Source organism: Rissa tridactyla, chromosome 7 (genome assembly GCF_028500815.1).
Source record: "Rissa tridactyla isolate bRisTri1 chromosome 7, bRisTri1.patW.cur.20221130, whole genome shotgun sequence".
NCBI lineage: Eukaryota > Metazoa > Chordata > Aves > Charadriiformes > Laridae > Rissa > Rissa tridactyla.
Window position 1 is genome coordinate 33,257,380 of NC_071472.1, and position 18,994 is coordinate 33,276,373.

The 18,994-nt window shown below is 45.3% G+C and overlaps 1 protein-coding gene across 6 annotated transcripts in view; it reads left to right on the forward strand.

The window, feature by feature from the left end:
• Positions 1 to 18,994, forward strand: part of SATB2 (SATB homeobox 2) — a 137,899-nt gene that overhangs the window by 93,408 nt on the left and 25,497 nt on the right. For all 6 annotated transcript variants that reach the window (XM_054209630.1, XM_054209628.1, XM_054209631.1 and 3 more), the window contains 2 exons: positions 2,825 to 3,037; positions 7,741 to 7,896. In XM_054209630.1, the coding sequence (XP_054065605.1) occupies positions 2,825 to 3,037; positions 7,741 to 7,896 (369 nt within the window). The remainder of the gene's footprint in view (positions 1 to 2,824; positions 3,038 to 7,740; positions 7,897 to 18,994) is intronic.

Genomic DNA, 18,994 nt, shown 5'->3' on the forward strand with positions numbered 1-18,994 from the left:
GAGCCGGTCGCTCTCCCTGGAGCAGGTGCCTGCATGAGGTGGTGAGGCTGTACAGCCGGGTGGTTGAGCGGCAATGCAAAATACTGCTACGCCCTTGTAGCAGAGGTAAGACCCTTGTAGAAGCACGAGGTGTAGGCTAGAGTTCAAAACCACTGAATCTACCTCATGATAAGCTGTTCCTGGTGATGAATCAGAGCCTTCAAACACGAGTTGTTATCTCAGGCAGTGAGATAGCTGTTAGTGCCATGACCAAGCCACTTGTACCATTAAGCCTCTGATTTACATAGGGAGTCAGTGACTGGACTGCAAAGTAATTGCTGGCATGCTTTCACATATGTTTCTGCTCTCCATTTTTGAAATTGGACCATAAATTTAGCCAGGCTAAGACAGAGGGGAGAAAAAGCTGTCTTAGAGTCAGCTCCAGTAGCTTTCAGGTACCTTTCTTTCAACCTAAACCTATTAATTTTTGAAGTTGATCTTTTCTTTTAAAAAAAGAAGTTATGTATCCTTTAAAAGACACAGGAAATTAAGAATTTAGAGAATCTGTGGAACCAACGTTTAATTTATTTACTGCATTTGGAGAATTTTCCAGTGACTTCAAGAGAAAATTATAATAGGGACTTGCTGTATCGATCTTAGGATTGTTCAAGTCATGGCTTCAGGATTCTTTAATGTCCTTTTTCAGTTATTTTCCCTTGACCTGTGAGCCTGGCAAACCTTGGAAAGCTTTTCAAAATGTGCCTAGCTTTTCTGAGGGGTGGTAAACCCTGAGGAGGAGGCCAAGTATGAGCATGCAGTTGTGTGGAAGTTGCAGAGCATAGCAGAGGCCAGCCCAGCACTGCACCTTCTTCACACTTTTTCCCAGTGCAGACCTTTTTCACCAGCTGGCTTCTCTCTCCGATCCCATTTCTGACCAGAGGGTCCCACCATGGCTTCATTCCCAGCTCCGGTCTTTCTGGTAACTACTCTGATAATTGCAGGAAAATGTAATTGGGAATCTCGTAGCTTGATTATGTAGATGAGGAGCTGAGAAGACAGACCTGTGTGCAGCCTACCTTCAGGCTGTGTGTGGAGCTTCCTTTGAGCACTTCTGGTGTAAGCGCTGCTGAAATAGAGCTGCTGAAACAGAGCTTTCACGTATGTGTTTCAATGTGTGTGTGTGTAATAGCAGATAGCAGATAAATGCAGATGCAGATATGTCATTTGCTGGTCTGTTGGTTTTGTCAGGAAGTCTGGTAGATAAGATCAATATGTACTAAAAATGTTGGCATTTGGTTAAATGGCCAACTGTAGTAGCAGTGGCAAGGCTTTTTGGAGGAAACTCTCTGATATGGAAGAAAATAAATTAATAAATGTTACAGGGTTTTGACTGCGTGGTTGTTTTCTAGTAACATTTTTCTTACAAGAAAGGCGTAAGCCTTGCCTGTACTTGCAAGGCAGCTTGCCTCGGTCGTGGCTGTAAAGTACCTGCGAAACGCTCATGTCAGCAGCGACAGCTGGGTGGTGTCTGGGGACACTGTGGTGTCCCTTCACACCCAGTTGCTGAAGGTTGCTCCTCTGACGGCAGCAGGTCGAGGTGAACCCTCTGAGCTCCAACCGGGGTTTCACACGACTCCTGTGGCCGGCATTCCTGGCAGCACCAGTGCAGGGAGCCTCTGGGTCGTGGCAGGCGGGAAGCAGGAAGGGAGTCGGAGTGCTCCGGGAAACATATTGGCAGAATAGCCTTTTAAAATAACGTGCCTCTGACCCCCATTTCTTATGGTATGTTATAAGTAGTCTCCATGGGCAGAAATGATCCCTGTCTGCTTCTTTGGACACCGGTACGTTTAAACATCTGTAGTTCAGGAAATTGCCATTACTGCTTTTTGTGGTGAAATACCCATTTGTGATGTGTCAGGTGCGAGGGGGTGCCTGGGGGGAGCTGGTGGCACATGCTGTGTCCTGATCGTTTCTGTAGGCCCTGATCCAGGCTTGTGCCTTGTGCCTTTAACTTCTAGGTAATCTGTGGAACTGTTGAGTGCATGCAGTTATGCATAAAATTAATCTCATCATTAGATTTAAGCCTCTTTTAATGACATTTTCATCTTTCCAACTCTTTTTTTTTTTTTCCCCTTCCTTTTTTTTGGAAGTGCTGTGCTGGTTACCTCCTGGAATAATGGGTTTTGTAAAAACTACATGAATATGGTGTTCATTCATGGTTGCAATGTAAAGTCTGTGGTATTTTAAAATGTGGCATGAAAGAATGGGTTAAATCCCTAAAGCTAGATTCTAAGGCTTTATTATTGCTCCATTTTTCTCCTCTCAGAAATGTCTGTCCAAACCAAAATGAACGGACTATAACATCAAAACCCAGCCAAACGTTTTTCTTTATAAACCTCCTGCACTATTTAAATGTCGAAACTAAATTTACCAACCTTGGCAGATTTGTCAAAGATGAACAGGATTGCCAAGTGTTCCCAGCTTCAAGTGGAGAGAGAGAGAGAGAGAAAGAGAGATATCGAGAGAGATCTAACAGCTCCTAAAATATTTGCAGCAAGCACCTGGCGGTAACTGCAATTTCTTCTACCCAGTGCACCTACCTTCCTATCCAGCATCTCCATACTCAGAAGCTTATTACAGTGCCAGAATAGGACAGTTCCAAAATAAATCCCAGCCCCCAGAAGACAAACACTTTCCTACAAAATATCCCCTCTGGGAGAGCCCATGAGATTCTGATGTAGGTTCTCAGTATTGCAACCCAGCTGGTTACACTAAACAAATTTAAAAAAAAAAGAAAAACCAACACATGACTGGGCTTTTTTTTTTTTTTTTTTTTTTGAACCAGGGCTTGTTGTCAGAGATCCTGCGTAAAGAAGAAGACCCTAGGACAGCTTCCCAGTCTCTCCTGGTAAACTTAAGGGCAATGCAGAATTTCCTCAACTTGCCTGACTCTGAGCGGGATCGTATCTATCAGGACGAGAGAGAGAGAAGTATGAACCCCAACGTGAGCATGGTGTCTTCAGCTGCCAGCAGCCCAAGCTCCTCCAGAACCCCCCAGGTAAGATGTGATCCCTTGTTACCTGTTTGTTGCGTGGATCAGTCCAGGGAAGCAGTTCCTCTCCGCCCTTCCCGTGTCTGTTGCTCCCCTCACCCAGATGAGTTGTGGAAATCCTTTTGTAAGGTTTTGGAGTGGCTGTTAAGAGATGTTTAGTGGATTTCAGCAAGACATTGTGATGGTGATTCTAGCTTTAATCAATAACATAAAAGCAAAAAAGCATGTAACATTAGCGCCTGAAAGAGTGCACGTGGGCATTACATACAGGCTGTTGATATATGTCCACTAAATGACTATTATAGAATATATTACAGAAAGATAGTGGGTATAACTTTTTATCTGTGTCAGTTGCATTCTGCAGAACACAGGAAATTTCTGGGCTTGTGGAGAGGTATATGTATGTTGCGATAAAAAGCGTGTAGTGATCAGAGGTCTACAGTGAATTAGACAGACATTGCTAGAAATCAGTGCGCTCCGTGTTATGCATAGGAAATCACAGTCCTTGAGTTAAATGGTTACATGAGTAATTATTTAAAGTACAGAAAGTAGAGATGGGCAGGGTGCTGGGAAGGAAGATGATGCTTTACAGCTCCAAAGCAGCTGTCATCTCATTGACTTCACTGCACGTGTTTATTAACGTGCTGTTGCCACCCACTTCCCTGGTAGGTTGTTCCTTTGCACTAGGAAAGAGCATCCACATACTACACCGTACTAGTCATCCCCCCTTTTATCAGACTGCTTGCAGTCCCAGACGTATACTCTGAAAAAGCGAGGGTGCTTTGCACAGAGGTGATTAACTCCTGTCATGACATTTGCCTAACTTGAGTTTGAAATTTCTAACTGTGCAGACATGACGGGTCAGTTCTAATACTTCTCTTGATCTTTAGTAAATGGGCCCGTATATCCCTTCTTCTTCGGGGCTTTCACAGTCCTGTAGTCTGCAAGGTCTCGGTCTGTGTTAGCCATGCTTTTAACAGTATTACTGAGCATTTCTCATACTGAATTCTGTGGCCGCAGCTACTAAAAATAGGTAAGTACTGTGGGGGGGGAGGGTAGTTTTATGTGCGAACTGATCATCCTTAAGGGAAGTGTGTTGATATCGTAGAAACTGTTGTGCTTGTTCAGTTTAACCCTGGTGTTTGGATGCACTTCACCACAATACATGATGTAAAGAACTGTTTTCCCTGAAACCAAGCATATCCTGCCAACACAAGTTTGATGCTGAATTTTTATTACATGGGAAATTCATTGCATAACTCTTATCTTTTTTAGTTACCTTTCAGTGAAAATGAATTTATAAAGGGAACTATTTTAATGTTTAAGGAGTGTATCCACTTTCTGCATTTATATTTATTCATGAAAGAATTAGCTTATTGCTACTTACATTTATTGCAATAGATTTCGCAACTAAAATCAAATAACAGAAGGAAATTGAGAGGTTAGATGCAATCCAGCAAGAATAAAAATTGGATCTGTTGCCCCATCTCATTCCTCTGTCGAAATATGACATTCTAGCCACAGCTAGAACATGATTTAAAATAATGGAAATTTTGCCTGCCTTTTTAAGAGATAAGCTTTGCTAGAAAACCATTTTCTGGAAGTAGAAAGCAGCCCCTCCTTGCCTTATTTTGACTTGAAGACTCCAGTAGAATATTGTGAGGTTTTTAATCAGCAAAAGCGACACACAAAGGTTTGTGTACCCAGTGCTCGCCTTGTGCCCGCCGGATAACATTTCCCAGCCCTCTGAGGGCCAGCACCAGTCAGCACAGGTGCTGTTTTGACAACTTGGACACCTCTGCAAATGAGGCTGCTTCCCAGCTCCCGGGCAGGCGGCACGGCTACTGTGCTTCCCCATATGCCCGGTATTAGTTCTGACGAGACAAATGCCATCCTCACGTGCAGCACAGTGATTCCCGGCAGCCTTGCCTCCCCAGGCAGGTACGTTACCTACCCAGGAGCGGGGTGCTTTGGGGCGGCGGCGGTAGGAGCTGTAGCGTCCTGTTGGGAATTGCGTTTGGGTGCTGGAGAAGTTGATGGAATGGCATTTGGAAACGTGGTTTCCATAGATACCGATCTCCTGCGGCAATGCTTCTGGGAATGATGCTTGAGTTCACCGGGTAGGAGGTGAGCGCTGGCAGATGATACCTGTGGAAGTGTTGGCGTCGGGGCACGCAGAGCAACCCGGGTCAGTTCTCGGAGCCAGCCCCTCGCCCGCCTCATGGGTGTCCCCTGCTCAGGACCTGCCCCAAGGTGAGAACGGCAGATTGATCCAGCAGATGGGTGTCAGAGCTGTGGGGAAGAGGCTCTGAGTGAGCTCTTAGAGGTAATTGTGTGCACGTGGAAGACCAGCAGCAACGGCTGGGTTTCAGTGCTCTGGCACTGTGGTTGCAAGCACTTCTTTTTCTTTTTTGCCCACTGTTTGCAACGAGACATTTAAATAACAGCAAAATTCTTGTTAATCTCAAGACCGGTTTTGAATCTAGGCCTCTAACATAAAATACTTTATTTCAGTCACTGTAATATTTTGGTTTGGTACTTGCCCTACCTATTTCGGTGATTAAATAAAAAATGGCACAGCTTTCAAGGTGTGTAGGGCAGGCTCGTTTCTGACGTGTGGCTGTGGAACTAGCACTGTAGGAGACTCATGCAGGATGGATCTGTATTTTAAATCTTTCTCTTACATACTAATTTTGTTCTTCCCAGGATCTCAGGCCTCCATAATGGCCTTTGAGGCCATGGTGACCTCGGCTGCTGCGCTAGCCAAACGCTCCAGAGGCTGGGAAGGGTTTTTTTTATACCCATCAAAGCACTGCAAGGCCTTTGGTAAAATTAAGCTCCATTAAATGAGTCCTGACAGACTTGCACAGTCCTCTACCTTCCCATGATCTCTTTGTTATTTTCTTATGTTTCCCACAATTGCCCTAACTCTCATCTATCTGTGGACGCTGAATTTCAGAGCGTGGTGTCTCTGTCAGTCTATCCTTCGGGCTGTACCCAGCACATGCTCATGACCTGTGAATGGTGGTGGGTTTAGCACTGGCCTCCAAGGACATGGGTGGCTCTGGTCTGCCCCAGCTGCCGTCCAGATGCCCCCCCCGAATGTGGGGTCTAGCCTTAGCAGAAGCAGGAAAATCTTAGGCTCTTTCTACGTGGTCCTGCCCATGTAGAACAGGCAGGGAACAAGTCCAGAGGAGTGCCTGCTGAGCTTGGGGGTAGGAAGGGGAGAAGACAGATGTTGGTTAAAGCTTTATCTGGAAGCGGTAGGAAGAGTGATTAGTCTAGATTGTTGTCTTGATTGGATTTTGGCTCCATTATTAATGTGGCCTTTGGTACAAAAAAGACGTTAGGGAGAGGAAGATTTGGAGGACGGCAGCAAAACAGAAGGAGAAGTTCAGAAGGTTTGGTTTTGCCTAGTTAACCTTCCCATTAACAAATAGGCATTTGGGCATGTCTGCCTAGTTAAAAATTAACATTAGATGTACTCTAGCAGGCTTCAACTCTGGCGCAAAAACAGGAGCCAGCTGAAAAGGTTTATAATTGGGCCAAATATCTGAATGTCACCAGGGTTTATGGGAGGTTTGGATCTATTGGGAAGTGTGAGCTTTGCCACCTAGGTTGTTTTGTTTCCTAAGACCTTTACATCTCAAAAGAAAACAGAGGTTTTATATCAGTAACCTACGTATTTCCCTTAAACGGTGTAAGGGGTACAGTGATCAGCCCTGGTATCTCTTCTCCGAGCTCAGGAAAGCAAACGAGATCTGTCTCTCCAAGGGGCTGTTGGTGCTGGAAGCGCTCAGCGAGCATCGCACCGCCCTCGCTCCCTCGCCTGCCAGTACGTTCTGGGGACCGCCACGGACGAGGGGTTTTAAAATAAAAGTCTTGTAGCAGCCTGCTGAACTGTATTGATAGAAGCCGTGGAGGGGTAGTCCAGCCCGGGGAAAGTACTGGCAGCATCCGTTATTGTCCTTCATTTGTCACAGAAGCTGATGGGAAATCATTCAATTAAAAGGAGTGCAGCGGAATACACAAAATCTCAATAGGAGTTTAGGAGAATGAGGGCAGCACATCAAAGGCATGCCAAAGCCCAGCTTTATGAAATGATTTTTTTTTTTTTTTTTCATTTCCACTGATTTCCTAGGTGAAATTAGGTGACTGTCTGGCTAGCATAATGATGATAAAGCTGGGAAACCATACATACTCAAATGACATACGTATAGTTTTAATAAAGGATGAGGGAGACTTGAGGGAGTGCATTAAATTGAGTAATAATTTATTATTTAGAGACCTCTACCCATTTACTCATTTTTTCTGGGAGAATTGGCTCTTCCTCCAAGGTGTAGGCCACTTTTAGAGAGGGGGGAGAAGGTAGAGGCTGGTGCCTCTGCGGCAGTAGCTGGCTGGCAAAGGCAACTTCAGCAACTGCCTGCAGCCCAGTGCCCCGGCTACCTATCCTGTTGTTGAGCTGCTCAATAAACATGCTGGGAGAGGGAGAGGGGGAGAGTTGACAGGGCCTTGCATGTCCTATAGGAATGCACTGCAATTATTTCCAATCACAATTAACCTGATTAGAATAATGGACAGGAAGTGTCCCTCTGTAGCTAATGCAGTTTGGCATCAGCTGACTGAAATCCTTTGATAATTTCTGCACAGATGGCTGGGCTGAAAGCAGCACTTTTTTAATTATTATTTTCATGGTCTCTTGGTAGGCCAAAACCTCGACACCAACAACAGACCTCCCCATTAAGGCGGACGGCGCCAACGTCAACATCACAGCTGCCATTTATGACGAGATCCAACAGGAGATGAAAAGGGCCAAGGTATCTCAAGCTCTGTTTGCCAAAGTGGCTGCCAATAAAAGTCAGGTGAGTGGTGGAGGGGGTTTTGTTATTGCGGGGCTTTTGGGGGTTTTGTTTTTAAAGCAAACTCTGGGGTTGGAGCTAGACCCATCTCCTCCTCCCACCAATAAAAATACATCTGTTCCTACAATAATAATAATAATAATCTTCATCTCTGGGGAACCTGTCGTGTTTTTGGCTTTTGCCTGCTTAAGTGGTTTCCTTTTCCCTTTTAAAATAGGCTGAGGAAAGGATGAGCTCACAGCCAAGCTTTTTCTGCCCTTTTGTACAAACACGCGTGTCTTCTCCCACTGGTGGTATATAACTTTCACCTCTGCTAGTGGGACAAGGGCCTTTCAAAATGGTGGCATCCTTCTCATTTCGCAGGTAAAGCAATTGTTTTCTTAAGTGATTAACTGAGGGAAGGCAATGGGAAACCACATATTAGGCAGGTGTTTCCTTTTTCTTGCATGTTGTATGTGCTGCAGACGGTATTGCCATGTGAATAATTCACATTGGATCCAATCATTTTTACAAAAAGGCATGAGAGGCCACGGCAGTGAGTTCTCCTGGATTAATTTCCACCTTGGGTTTAAAAAATACATGCAGGCAAACCTAGGTCAGGGTGAAATTCTTGAAGAGGATCCATTAATTTAAAAATTTCATCCACCTCTTTAAAAAAATATAATGCACCAGAAGGGATTTTGTTGAAAGGAAGACAGTCAGAATTTTTTTGTAGGAAGGGCAGCAAGTAGATTGGAGACTGTTGGAAGGGATTGTTTACTCGGTGAAAAGGGCCGCTTATGATCCTGGATGAAATTACTCGGCGGTGCTAGGAGAGTGCATCAGGATGCACGCAAAAAGGTACGAACGTGTCTGTGACAATGAGAGAGTGGAACAGAAGTACCTAGATGCATGCACTCTGCAGAATATATACTTTCTTTTGCTCTCTGCAGGGAAACAACATAGTAGTCGTAAAAGTAGATGTAAAAAAAGAGGTTGAGAGGCGTATAAACAAAGCATCAAAGGCTATCAAAGCACTTGGGAGAGCCTTGTCCTTGTTACAGGTATTTGTGCCCTGACACGTGAAGGTCTGATTCATTTTCCTTTCCTCATTTAATCATTAATTTTCTTTGCCTTTTGCTTTCTCTTGTCAGGGTACAGGGGTTACAGTCTGCAACCCCTCTACCCCCAAACAAAATCCCAGGCACAGTATGAAATACATAAAAGGAAAATACCATGGAACCCTTTTAAACTGTTAAATGCATAAAAATCTCATGTACCACATGGCAAAATATAATGAGAACTGGAGCTGTTAAACGAATAAAGCTGTTAAAAGCATAATGCCACTTGGCACAACTACTGTGCATTTAACGGTTTTCCACTGTGTAATAAATGACATATGTGGTAAACGTGCAGTAAATATAAAAACTGCACAATTGATTTTGCAAACGTGCCCCTTATTCTTTACTCCATGCAGATATCAAAGTTCCACCCAGAATCCGGACTGGACAGCTTTTAATAAGGAGCGTTTAACACAGACTGAATGCCAGCCTCTCTGAGGTTTGGCTTAAAATTGCCGGCAAGCTTCCTGTCATTATACCCAGAGGCTTCTTGAAATAGAGAGGGACTGAACCACCCAACAATAATTTGGGTGGCTCACCAGCTTCGGTCTGTGCCAGCTTGAGTGTGCTTCTCTGGCAGCATTGCACACCAGCACCAAAACAAAAATAAGCTCCATAGTCTTTCACGTGGAAAAAGAACAGGGCAGATTTTGAAAGCCAGATGCAGAAGGTTAAAGAACAGGATCCACAAATGTTCTTGTTTAATGCAAAGTTGCTGCACATAAAGGTTTTGTTTCTTCAGCAGCAGCAAATAAAAAAGTGTTTCTGAGGCTGATGTTTCTTTTGTTTCACAGCCCTGCCAAAGCAATGCTGGCTCCCTGGGATGACCCAGCATTCGCCATGCTGAGATGTCATAGCGCTCTGCTGGAGCATGAAAGTGGTTTATGGGGGCACTGGAAGGCAGGGACAGAGGAGCTGTAGCCAAGAACCATAGCAGTATGGGCCTCCCCCTGCCCCAAAGCCCACCTGCGTGCCTGCCCCCCGTCCTGGCTTGGTGTGCCTGTGGTGTCCCACGCTGGCTGCAGTGCCCTGTGGCCAGGAGGAATGCCAAAAGCAAAGTCACAGCTGCTTGTGTAGGGGAGAGACACCGGCATGGTGGGATGGTTGGCATTTTGCCTTACGTCTCGTTTGTCTGAAAACTAGTGGCAGGGCTTTCCCAGTTCTTTGTGCAGGCCAGTTGTGCCAGTGATGGGCATTTTGGTGAAGATGCTGCTGATTTCAGCAGCTGACTTACGTGGTGGGAAGCGCTCATTGAAAACTGCCCATGTTTGCAGAAGAGAGAGTTTGAAAGAGGGAAAAAAAGAGCTAGTCTGAGGGTTTGCTTAGACTCTCCGCCAAGGTTCGTTCACTTGCTGTTCTCCACAGGCCTGTCTTGCATTGCATTGGCTTCCTCTATTATTCCCTCACCCCAGACTACTGAGAGGCTTCCAGTTTGCTAACAAGGCATGTGTTATGTTGGGCGCTGCTTTTCTGTCAACAGCAATCCACGGTGCTGTGAGATCTTCACAGTTTTAGCAGCCAGTGAATCTCCGACAGGGCTGTTTTGACATTTTATACGCAGGGCTGTATGTCATGTACCCAAGAGAGCATCCAGAGCCAATGGAGGCCTCATTTCGTCTTCTGTCTTCATGCAGGAAGAGTGGTACCCACTGAGAGCAGTTATTGCAAGTGGCATCATCTACTGGTGGAGTTAATTGACCTCTAATTTAACAAGTAGCCATCTTTATTCTTAAGTCATGGCAGAGTCTCAGTTCAGCAGCTACAGGGAAGGGCAGCTGCTAGAAACTGAGGTTAGAAATCACAGAGCTCGCGAGTCAACATAAATGCAAGGAACAGGGCCTCAAGGAGCTACCAAGGTAGTATGGTGAGACTTCTTTAAGGGAATCCACCTTCATAAAGATCTCCAGCCATTCATCTTAGACATTGACTTATTCATCACGTATTTACCTTAGTATGCATTTTATTCCTTGCAACATCTATCTAGATATTTTTAGTCTTGTTTGTGAAGTGCTGTGCATCCCTTGGTATTTTTGAAGGCAGCAGGAGCTGAGGGGCTCAGTGCCCACCAAATGCAGCCTCCAAAGCTGTCATCCTATTTCAGCTGCCAGCTGTTAGTGATGTACCCGCTGGACAGCATGCTTCTCTGGGGATGCCGCCTGCTAGTGCCCTTTGTCCTTTAAATAGCTAAACCTGGGACCTGTATTATCACGTTGGGAGCATTTCTGAGTGAGGCCAGAACACCAGGATTTGATTTCCAATCTGCGCTTTGGGCTCTCCTGGTTATATTTAATTCACGAGGAGATGGGTTTCCAGTGTGCCATTTCAGAGAGGTTCAGGTGGCCTGTGTGTCTCCAGAGCTGGGCAGTGGGACAGACGGAGACTTTGACTTTGAGTTGCTGCAGGTTTGGACTGTCAGTCGTGAAAACTGGCTTCTACGTCCAGTTCTGCAACTGCTCTATAGTGCGACTTCAGGAAAACAATTTGCCCCGCGACCATGTGCCAGCACTTCTGTAATACTGCGCAGCAGCATCACCCCTCTGACTTCTGCTAGTGAGAGCCCTACCAGAGGCTGTGCTGTCCGCAGCGGATGCTTTTTTCTTAGTCTGTGCAGAATGAGTTTAGGAATATAGTTCTGTTCATAGTAAACAGTTATCGTCAAAATAAATAGTGGGCATAGCTGGCTGGAGTGCTTGTTGACAGTCTGAGGGAGGGCAGAGCTTGTATCAGTATGGAGACTGAACTTCCCACAGTTCTCCCAGGACTAGAGACTCTCCTTAATCAGGCTGGGGCAGCACGGGGAAGCAGGGCATGTGCTGCTGGGGTTCTGCCCCGGGCAGTGCAAATGGAAGGTTTTGACTTTGCCAGTCCAGTGAAAAGAAAAAGTAAGCCCTTGAAACTGAAATTCTTCCTCAAGGGACTGGAATTTTTTCCAGTTGCACCACAGTAAAGCAAGAGAGACCCCACGGAGCAATATTCGGAGCCCCCATGGCAGGGGGCTGGACTTAGATGATCTTTAAGGTCCCTTCTAACCTGAACCATTCTATGATTCTATGATCTGAAAAAAGCGTTAAGCTGGCAAAGCTCAGTCTCTTAGTCATACCTTTGCTCTGTTTAAAAATGAACGAACAAAAAATAAACTTGACCAGGGGTTGGAGGCTGGGGGCAGAAAAGCTCTTCAGTTGAGGTCCTTCAGGTTAAGAGAAACACAGGCCTATGGATGGAAATCACTCCAACAGTTCCTCCCTTCTCCGCTGACTTTTCTTTTTTTTTGTTGAGATCCCTGCCTCATTGCCAAGATTGTCTGGAAGCCTGTTCTCTGTGTTAGCCCCACAGTAGGAGTCCATCCTAGAAGGGACTCAGCAGCACGGCCACCTGCCCATACCCTCACCTCCTGTCCATGTCCAAGAAGAAAGTACAGGTACTGCGAGAGGGATGAGCAACGTCACTTCTGAGGCAGGGTTAGCTCTAGAGACCCTTTATTTTGTCCTTCCCTCTCTCTCCTTCCTAACATATTCCCTTGTATTCATTTGATATGATGGGATGCCTTCTCACCCCTTTTAGCTTATAATAGGTATTTTCTGTGCCCTTAAACTAATTAGCTTCCAGTGAAGATGAACAACAGCTAGGAAAAACAGCTGGTGGTGAAGATGTGTAGCATATATAGTGTATGCATATAGGACACTTCTTACTGCTGTAGCATCTCAGTGCATTTATGATGCTGTGAATCTCTACAGCTGGGGCATATCTGTTATGCTGATATTTTGATGTTCTTGTTACATATGGAGAAAAAACAGAAAGACATTTCTCTCCTTGACTGAACTTAAATTTTCTTTGAAATACCTTTGTCTTTTTCACAGTCTTTTTCACAGACTTCTATATGCAGTCACAGTGTGACCCCCATCCAGGACAGCATCTGCAGCAGTGCCTTTAGCCTCTCAGCAGCCAAGTGAAGCAGGGACGGTTGTGGAGCTGGGGCTTTGCTCAGGAAGTCCTTGGCAGACCTGGGAGCTGATGGCGGGCTGCTTGCCCTAACCACAAGCCCACATTTCCTCTATAGCGTGGGGAGAGGCTATTTTGAACTTGGCACGCTGTAAATATCCTCAGTGCACAGCATCCTTCCCTCTGAGGCCAAGCGCTGTAAGCAGACTTGGTGTTCCCATGGATCTAAGATACGTCAGGGCTCATGTACCTCATTCATTTTTTTGGTGTTGTTTTGTGTTTTATAAAGCTAGTGAGAAACTGGCCCTCATGAAAGTGCTCTGCATTTTGCCTTGAATTTTTTGGGGAGGGAAAGTACTGAGCATTTCAGAAAATCCAGGCTATCGAGTGATTAACCTTGAACTGTATCAAAATCCTCCAAGTAAAGCGTCTCAGGTTCAGTCCCCCTCCCCCGGCCCTCATCAAGAATTCATTGAAGCCATGACAGAACTCTCCATTACAGTTAGTCTTTTATCCATTTCAGCTTTCTTGATTAGGTTATCTTGAATCATTAGGGGGTTTATTTATTTTAATAGACACTTATTGGATTCATGGAAAGAGAGTTTGGCGACTAAGGAACAAGAGCTGAATATTATCTGGCTCATTTCGCACTGCAGAGAGTCCCAAACTAAGCAGAGGGAAGAGAGGCTGAGGAAGTTTGTCCAGAGGACTCCTGTGATCCCATGTAGAAAGCGAGCTTTCTCTGGGGAACGCAGCATTTCTTTCCCAATCTTTCAAGACTTGCATCGATCATTGCTGCTTTTTTTTCTCTTTTGTCACATATGTTGACATTTTCTGCACTGATGATGTGGGTGAGGAAATGGCCTTTTACATTTATTTTTGAGATTTATTCCTGAATCACTCTTACTAAAAACTCTTCATTTGCCTACTCATGCTTTCACTGGAGACCCTAGAAAATATCAGCACAGAAAACTAGCTGTATTGTTGTTATTATTATTATTAATGTCAATATAAGTGGAGGGAAGCACAAGGTCAGTTCAGCTGCAGTTTTGTCCCGTCTCCAAGTGCCTTGTGGTCCAGCCCAAGCAGAAAGGCTGCCCGTGACTAAGCCACCGTGAAGACCCAACTGCCGCCTCCTGCAGTGGCTTTCAGTAGAGATGCTGCTCGAAGTGTAAGCACCGGCCTTGCAGCACCGCCATAACTGAGCCTGAGCTCTTCCCATATGCTTTCTTGTCCTTAAGCAGAAATTTGGTCCTTGGAGTCAGCAGATCTGCAGGGGGCAGTTCTGGGTGTCAGGATATTTGTGCCATACCTTCATTGAGCACTGGAAAACCTGACCTTACTGTAGTCTGGTACCTCTGGCCGCCAAAGCAGCCTCCCCTGCTCCAGGGTAAGTCTGGCAAAAGTGAAAGGGTCGAGCTGCTAAAAAGGGCTCAGGGATAAGTGACAGAGAATTTGGCTGGCGCTGGCCGCACCAGCAAACTGTCCCTCGAGGGGGTTCGAGCGCGCCAAGGCTGATGCTTTGGTGTAGTAAGCACGCTGTTTCTTTAACAGCATAAAAGCACAATGGGAATGGCTGGCTTCCTGCAGATTTTTGTTGTTGTTTGCTTAGCTATGTGGAAATGTATTTGATTAGGAGACAGAGAGAGAGGTTAAAAATAGGACATTAATATGATATTATTTGTTTTATCAAATAAAATGCTTAGAAAATGTTTATCTTGTCTCATGAGAACAACAAAAATAGAGGCCAGCACTTCTCTGCAGCTCTCTTCAATGAGCTAAATTGGGCTGTATTGTCGATGCCTCTAGAAGTTTTGGGGTGAAACGAAGGAAGTTCTGAGCAGAATTCCTTGTAACCACAGGCACTGGGTGTGCCTGACTGTAGAGCCAAAAGCATCCTTTAATTGTGCTGGTTTTCCTCCTCTTATTTTTAATGGAAGACATTCCCATTTGAGAACCTTAGAAGCTGACATGAGGGGCCGGGTTCTGCCACCCATATTGACACTGGTGTGTACCAAACTCTCCTGGTAACTCTGTGTGAGCCAGGGGGGCGGTTTGTGCAGTGGAGCCAGACTTGCCATGTGCAGGGGAGGCAGGATCAGAAACACAGCGTATCACGGATCTGGGGAAGGATGTGTTATTTGTTAGATTTTCAGAATACGTTCACAGAAGTTGGATTTACTTGCAATGCAGTGAGCTCAGATGTTGTGGATGAGTGGGGGGAAAAGGTGGTGAGAGACCGTCTCCTCCTTCTTCTTCATGCAAATAAATGTAGCTATAGATGAAAATTCACTGTGAATGGCTGTAGCTCCAAGAATTTCTGTATGTTAGCATTTCATAAATGAAATAATTCTCCTGGAAAGCTCTGTGTAACATACACAGACCCAAAGAAATAAATAAAAGAAAATAAAAAAAATTGCAACCAAAAAACCCCAAGTTGAGATTTTTAACAGAAAAGGGAGATTTGCGTATTAATAATTCATGAGTTCTCATTGAACACGCACGAAGAAACGGTGCTATTCAATAGAGAATACTGTCATCTGTCACTGTTTTATTTGACATTTACACTTTTTTTTTTTTTTTTTTGCCTGGTACTGCAAAACTTTCTTGGATGGCGTGCTAAGATTATTTAAATAAATAATTAAAAAAATCCGATGCAGACTTTTCATCTGTGCATGGGGAAGGCGGTTACTTGGCGATCATGAAGAATGTGCGAGTAAGCTGCAGCGCTGTATTTTCTCACGTATTAGCCAAAGCTATCACCTAATAAGCAGCCCCGTAGATGGCTAGATAAGGGTCTTCAATGGACAAACGAGAGAATGAATGCTTGATTGAATAAAGGGAAGGATAGGAAAAGAGCAATGAAAGGACAGATTTGGTGCAGATAAGTGTAGACATGCACGCAGTGGGTACGTGTGTGTATGTGTGGGGGTGAGCGAATGATGGCTGTTGTGAAGAAAGCTGCCACAAATACATTGCCGTTGCGATGCAAAAATAAATATTTATAAATGGCGTTGGGGGAGATCCAGTCCCGCACAATGTGAGAGAAGACAGGGCATTTAGCACAATGACAATTCAGAGTTAGGCGCACCTTGCAATTTCTTGCTAATATTAGGCTCATGAAAATCTTTCTGCTCTGTAGGTTAGTTATTATTTATAAAAATCACAGAACCAGCTGATACATTCATAAGCTAATTATTGTAGCAGCTGGGTACACATGGTGCAATATGTCTGAGGCTGTGAAGTATCACAGATTTCTTGGGGCCTGCTGTGGTGGGGGTGTGCTGTTGAAGGCTGGATCCCTTAATCTGATCAGCCAAGCAAATACTTTGTGGGGAAACTGGATTAATATCTCTCTAAATACCACGGATGTGCTTCACCTTCAGAACCAGGCTCCTTTAAACGTGCCATTAGCTTGTGTCCTTTGGGGAATGGAGAAGTTCTCAGGTGTCCTCAGGATGGCAGGGTCTTTGCCTGGTGCCTCCCTTTGCCAGAAATTAATTTGGTTTGCTCATGTCTGCACACATGGTCACACTGCAGTCTAATCTTTTCCCTAATAGCTCCAAGGTCAGGACCTCGCATGTTGCCAGGCAAATTGAGCGCTATCCTTCTTAAAGACTAATGGCAGCGAGTGCCTAGTCCATAATGAGGCCTGTAGTGTTGCTCTAAGTGATTGTAATGAGTGCTGATTATAACGGGACAGATAAATCAAAATGCAGCAGTCGCCATTGGGCTAGCAGGTCCAACTTTGGGAAGGGGAGGTGGCTGGGCTGAGTCGTCCCTGCAGCCCTCGGGAGAGCCCCAGGAGCCATCCTCCCCCCTGGGCCTGCCCCACACCGGGCTCTGGCTCCACCAGGTGTGGGGTTTTGTGTGTATTTTCTGTTAAACGATTGGTCTTCATGCTGCAGCATCTCTCGGGAGATGTTAAACATACCTGCTTGAAACATCTGAAAGAGTTCCGTTGGAGCCTCATTCACATCACTTGAAACAGGGAGAAACGGGAGCTTATTTTTTCCATAGTTGGTTTATTTTCCGTTTCAAAAATTATTTCCTTTGTATGGAGGAATGCCTGAGAAAACACTGTGGAGCTGGGAGGTTTTCTTCTGGTCTTCTCTGTAAAAGAGAGAAAGTTTTGGGGGATTTCTGAGCAGAGGAAAGGGAAAGAGGAGAACTGAGGGCAAGGGATGTGGCCACACCACATTAAAATGCAGACATCACCTGGCTGAGAGATTACCCAAATACCAGTCAAAATACTTTGAAAATATAATACAGATTTTTTTTGCCCCTAAGTAAATGAGTAGATATCTTGTTTTCATCCTTGCCCCCCGCCCCCGCCGGCCCTCCTAGTTTATTGCAAGAAAAGATCAGGTCTGCACAAATGTGGCCTCTCACTTGTAAAAACAAGGCAGTGTTGTGTTACAGATTAGTTTATAAATCCCTGGTGGCTTCACAGTTCAGTGCCTACAGCTGCTGCAGATGGGCCTGGGTTTTTGTCTCTTCGCTGTGCTGCAGCCGGCAGTTGAAGGAGAAAATGGAATGATCAGGTTATTAACATGTAGGCCGTGAGGAAGAGGCTGCACAATGAGAACAGCTGGTGTTGCTGTCTTGGCTGATGCAGCGGAGATAATCAAATCTTGCCTTTTTTGGGGGGGTGAAGGCAGAAGACACAGCGGAGAGTAAGACAAACAACGGCTTATGATATTATATACGGGGTTTAGAGTGCACGGTAGAAGTTGTCAATGGCTTACAAGTTGTTACACAAAAAAGCAATACCAAAAAGCCCCCACGTGGACCAGTAATGAACCTGGCTGTTCAGCTTGCTCTAGTCGCTGCTCAGAAAAATACAGTTTTGGCTACTTCTCGTACCCAACATTTTTAACATTGATCAAGCTATCTTCTAGGTATTGTAAGGTGCCTGTCAAAATGGTGTCAAAATGCTGAGTTGTAGCTCGAAAATGATGGGTTATAAAGCTACTAGGTAAAATATTTTGACAGGAGTCAGTAAGGCGCGTTGACAGCATCCTCGGCATTATCTTCTCGTGTTCTGTCATTTGCATTGCGTCTCCCGCGCACAGGCACAGGAGGGGAGCCGCTGTCCCCAGCCCCAAGCGGGGCTGGCTGCTGGCAGGCAGGACGGGGCTGCCTGTGTCCCCCCCCAGGTAGCCAGAGTCCCTGGTTAACCTGCTGGGGACGCCAGGTCACACACACGCACACAACGCACGTGGGGCTGTCCTCACCTGAACAGCTCTTGCCGTTGTGCTCTCGGGTGGGCTTTGTGTTTGAGAGCGGTGTCCTCTTCCTGAAGCCCCCATGCTTTGCCCTCCGGGGGTCTGAGCACTCAGCTCCTGTGGAGAGATCCTACAGGATTTCCGACAGTGGTAACTTTTTGAAGGCACTTTGAACTAACCTTAAAACAACATAGCAGGAATAAAATCTACTATTATTATGATCTGTAGTTGGCATTTCGAATTACCTCCACCCAATATCTTGATCTCTCTAGTAACTTCTGCAGGACCCTGTTTGCTGCTTTCCTGCCACATACTAGAGGGTTCCCTTTTGGTGAGGTTGCGTCTTCTAAGTGGCCATTTGATTATTTAAAGCTGTCAAATTTTAGTGGGGTTCAGAGGTGGGGGAGGTCTTTACTTGATAGTATCTTCTTATGAACATTTTTGGTAGCGGTTGAATCTCTGGTCCTGCAGCTGCAGCCCTTAGCATGAGGGTTGTTAGCAAGCCTCAGGGGTTGTGTCTCCTTTACTCTTGCTTGGATGAAGAAATAAAGGGGCTCTGAAACGGAAGCGGAGATGCACCTTTATTTCAACTTTGGTTTTCTATAGGAAAAATATTTATATCTGAGCATTTTAAACATGGTATGATTGTGACAGGGGACAAGATGCTGTGATTCCTGGTTCCTTTTAAGCACTGCTGGTTGCGTCTGTTTCTCCAGCTTGCAGGAAATATAATACATCAAGGATTTGTTGAGACCAAAGGGCAGCTGAGGAGAGGGGGTGTTCTGTGTGAGATGAGACCAGTGAAACTTCCAGCACAGAGATTTAAGTCTAGCT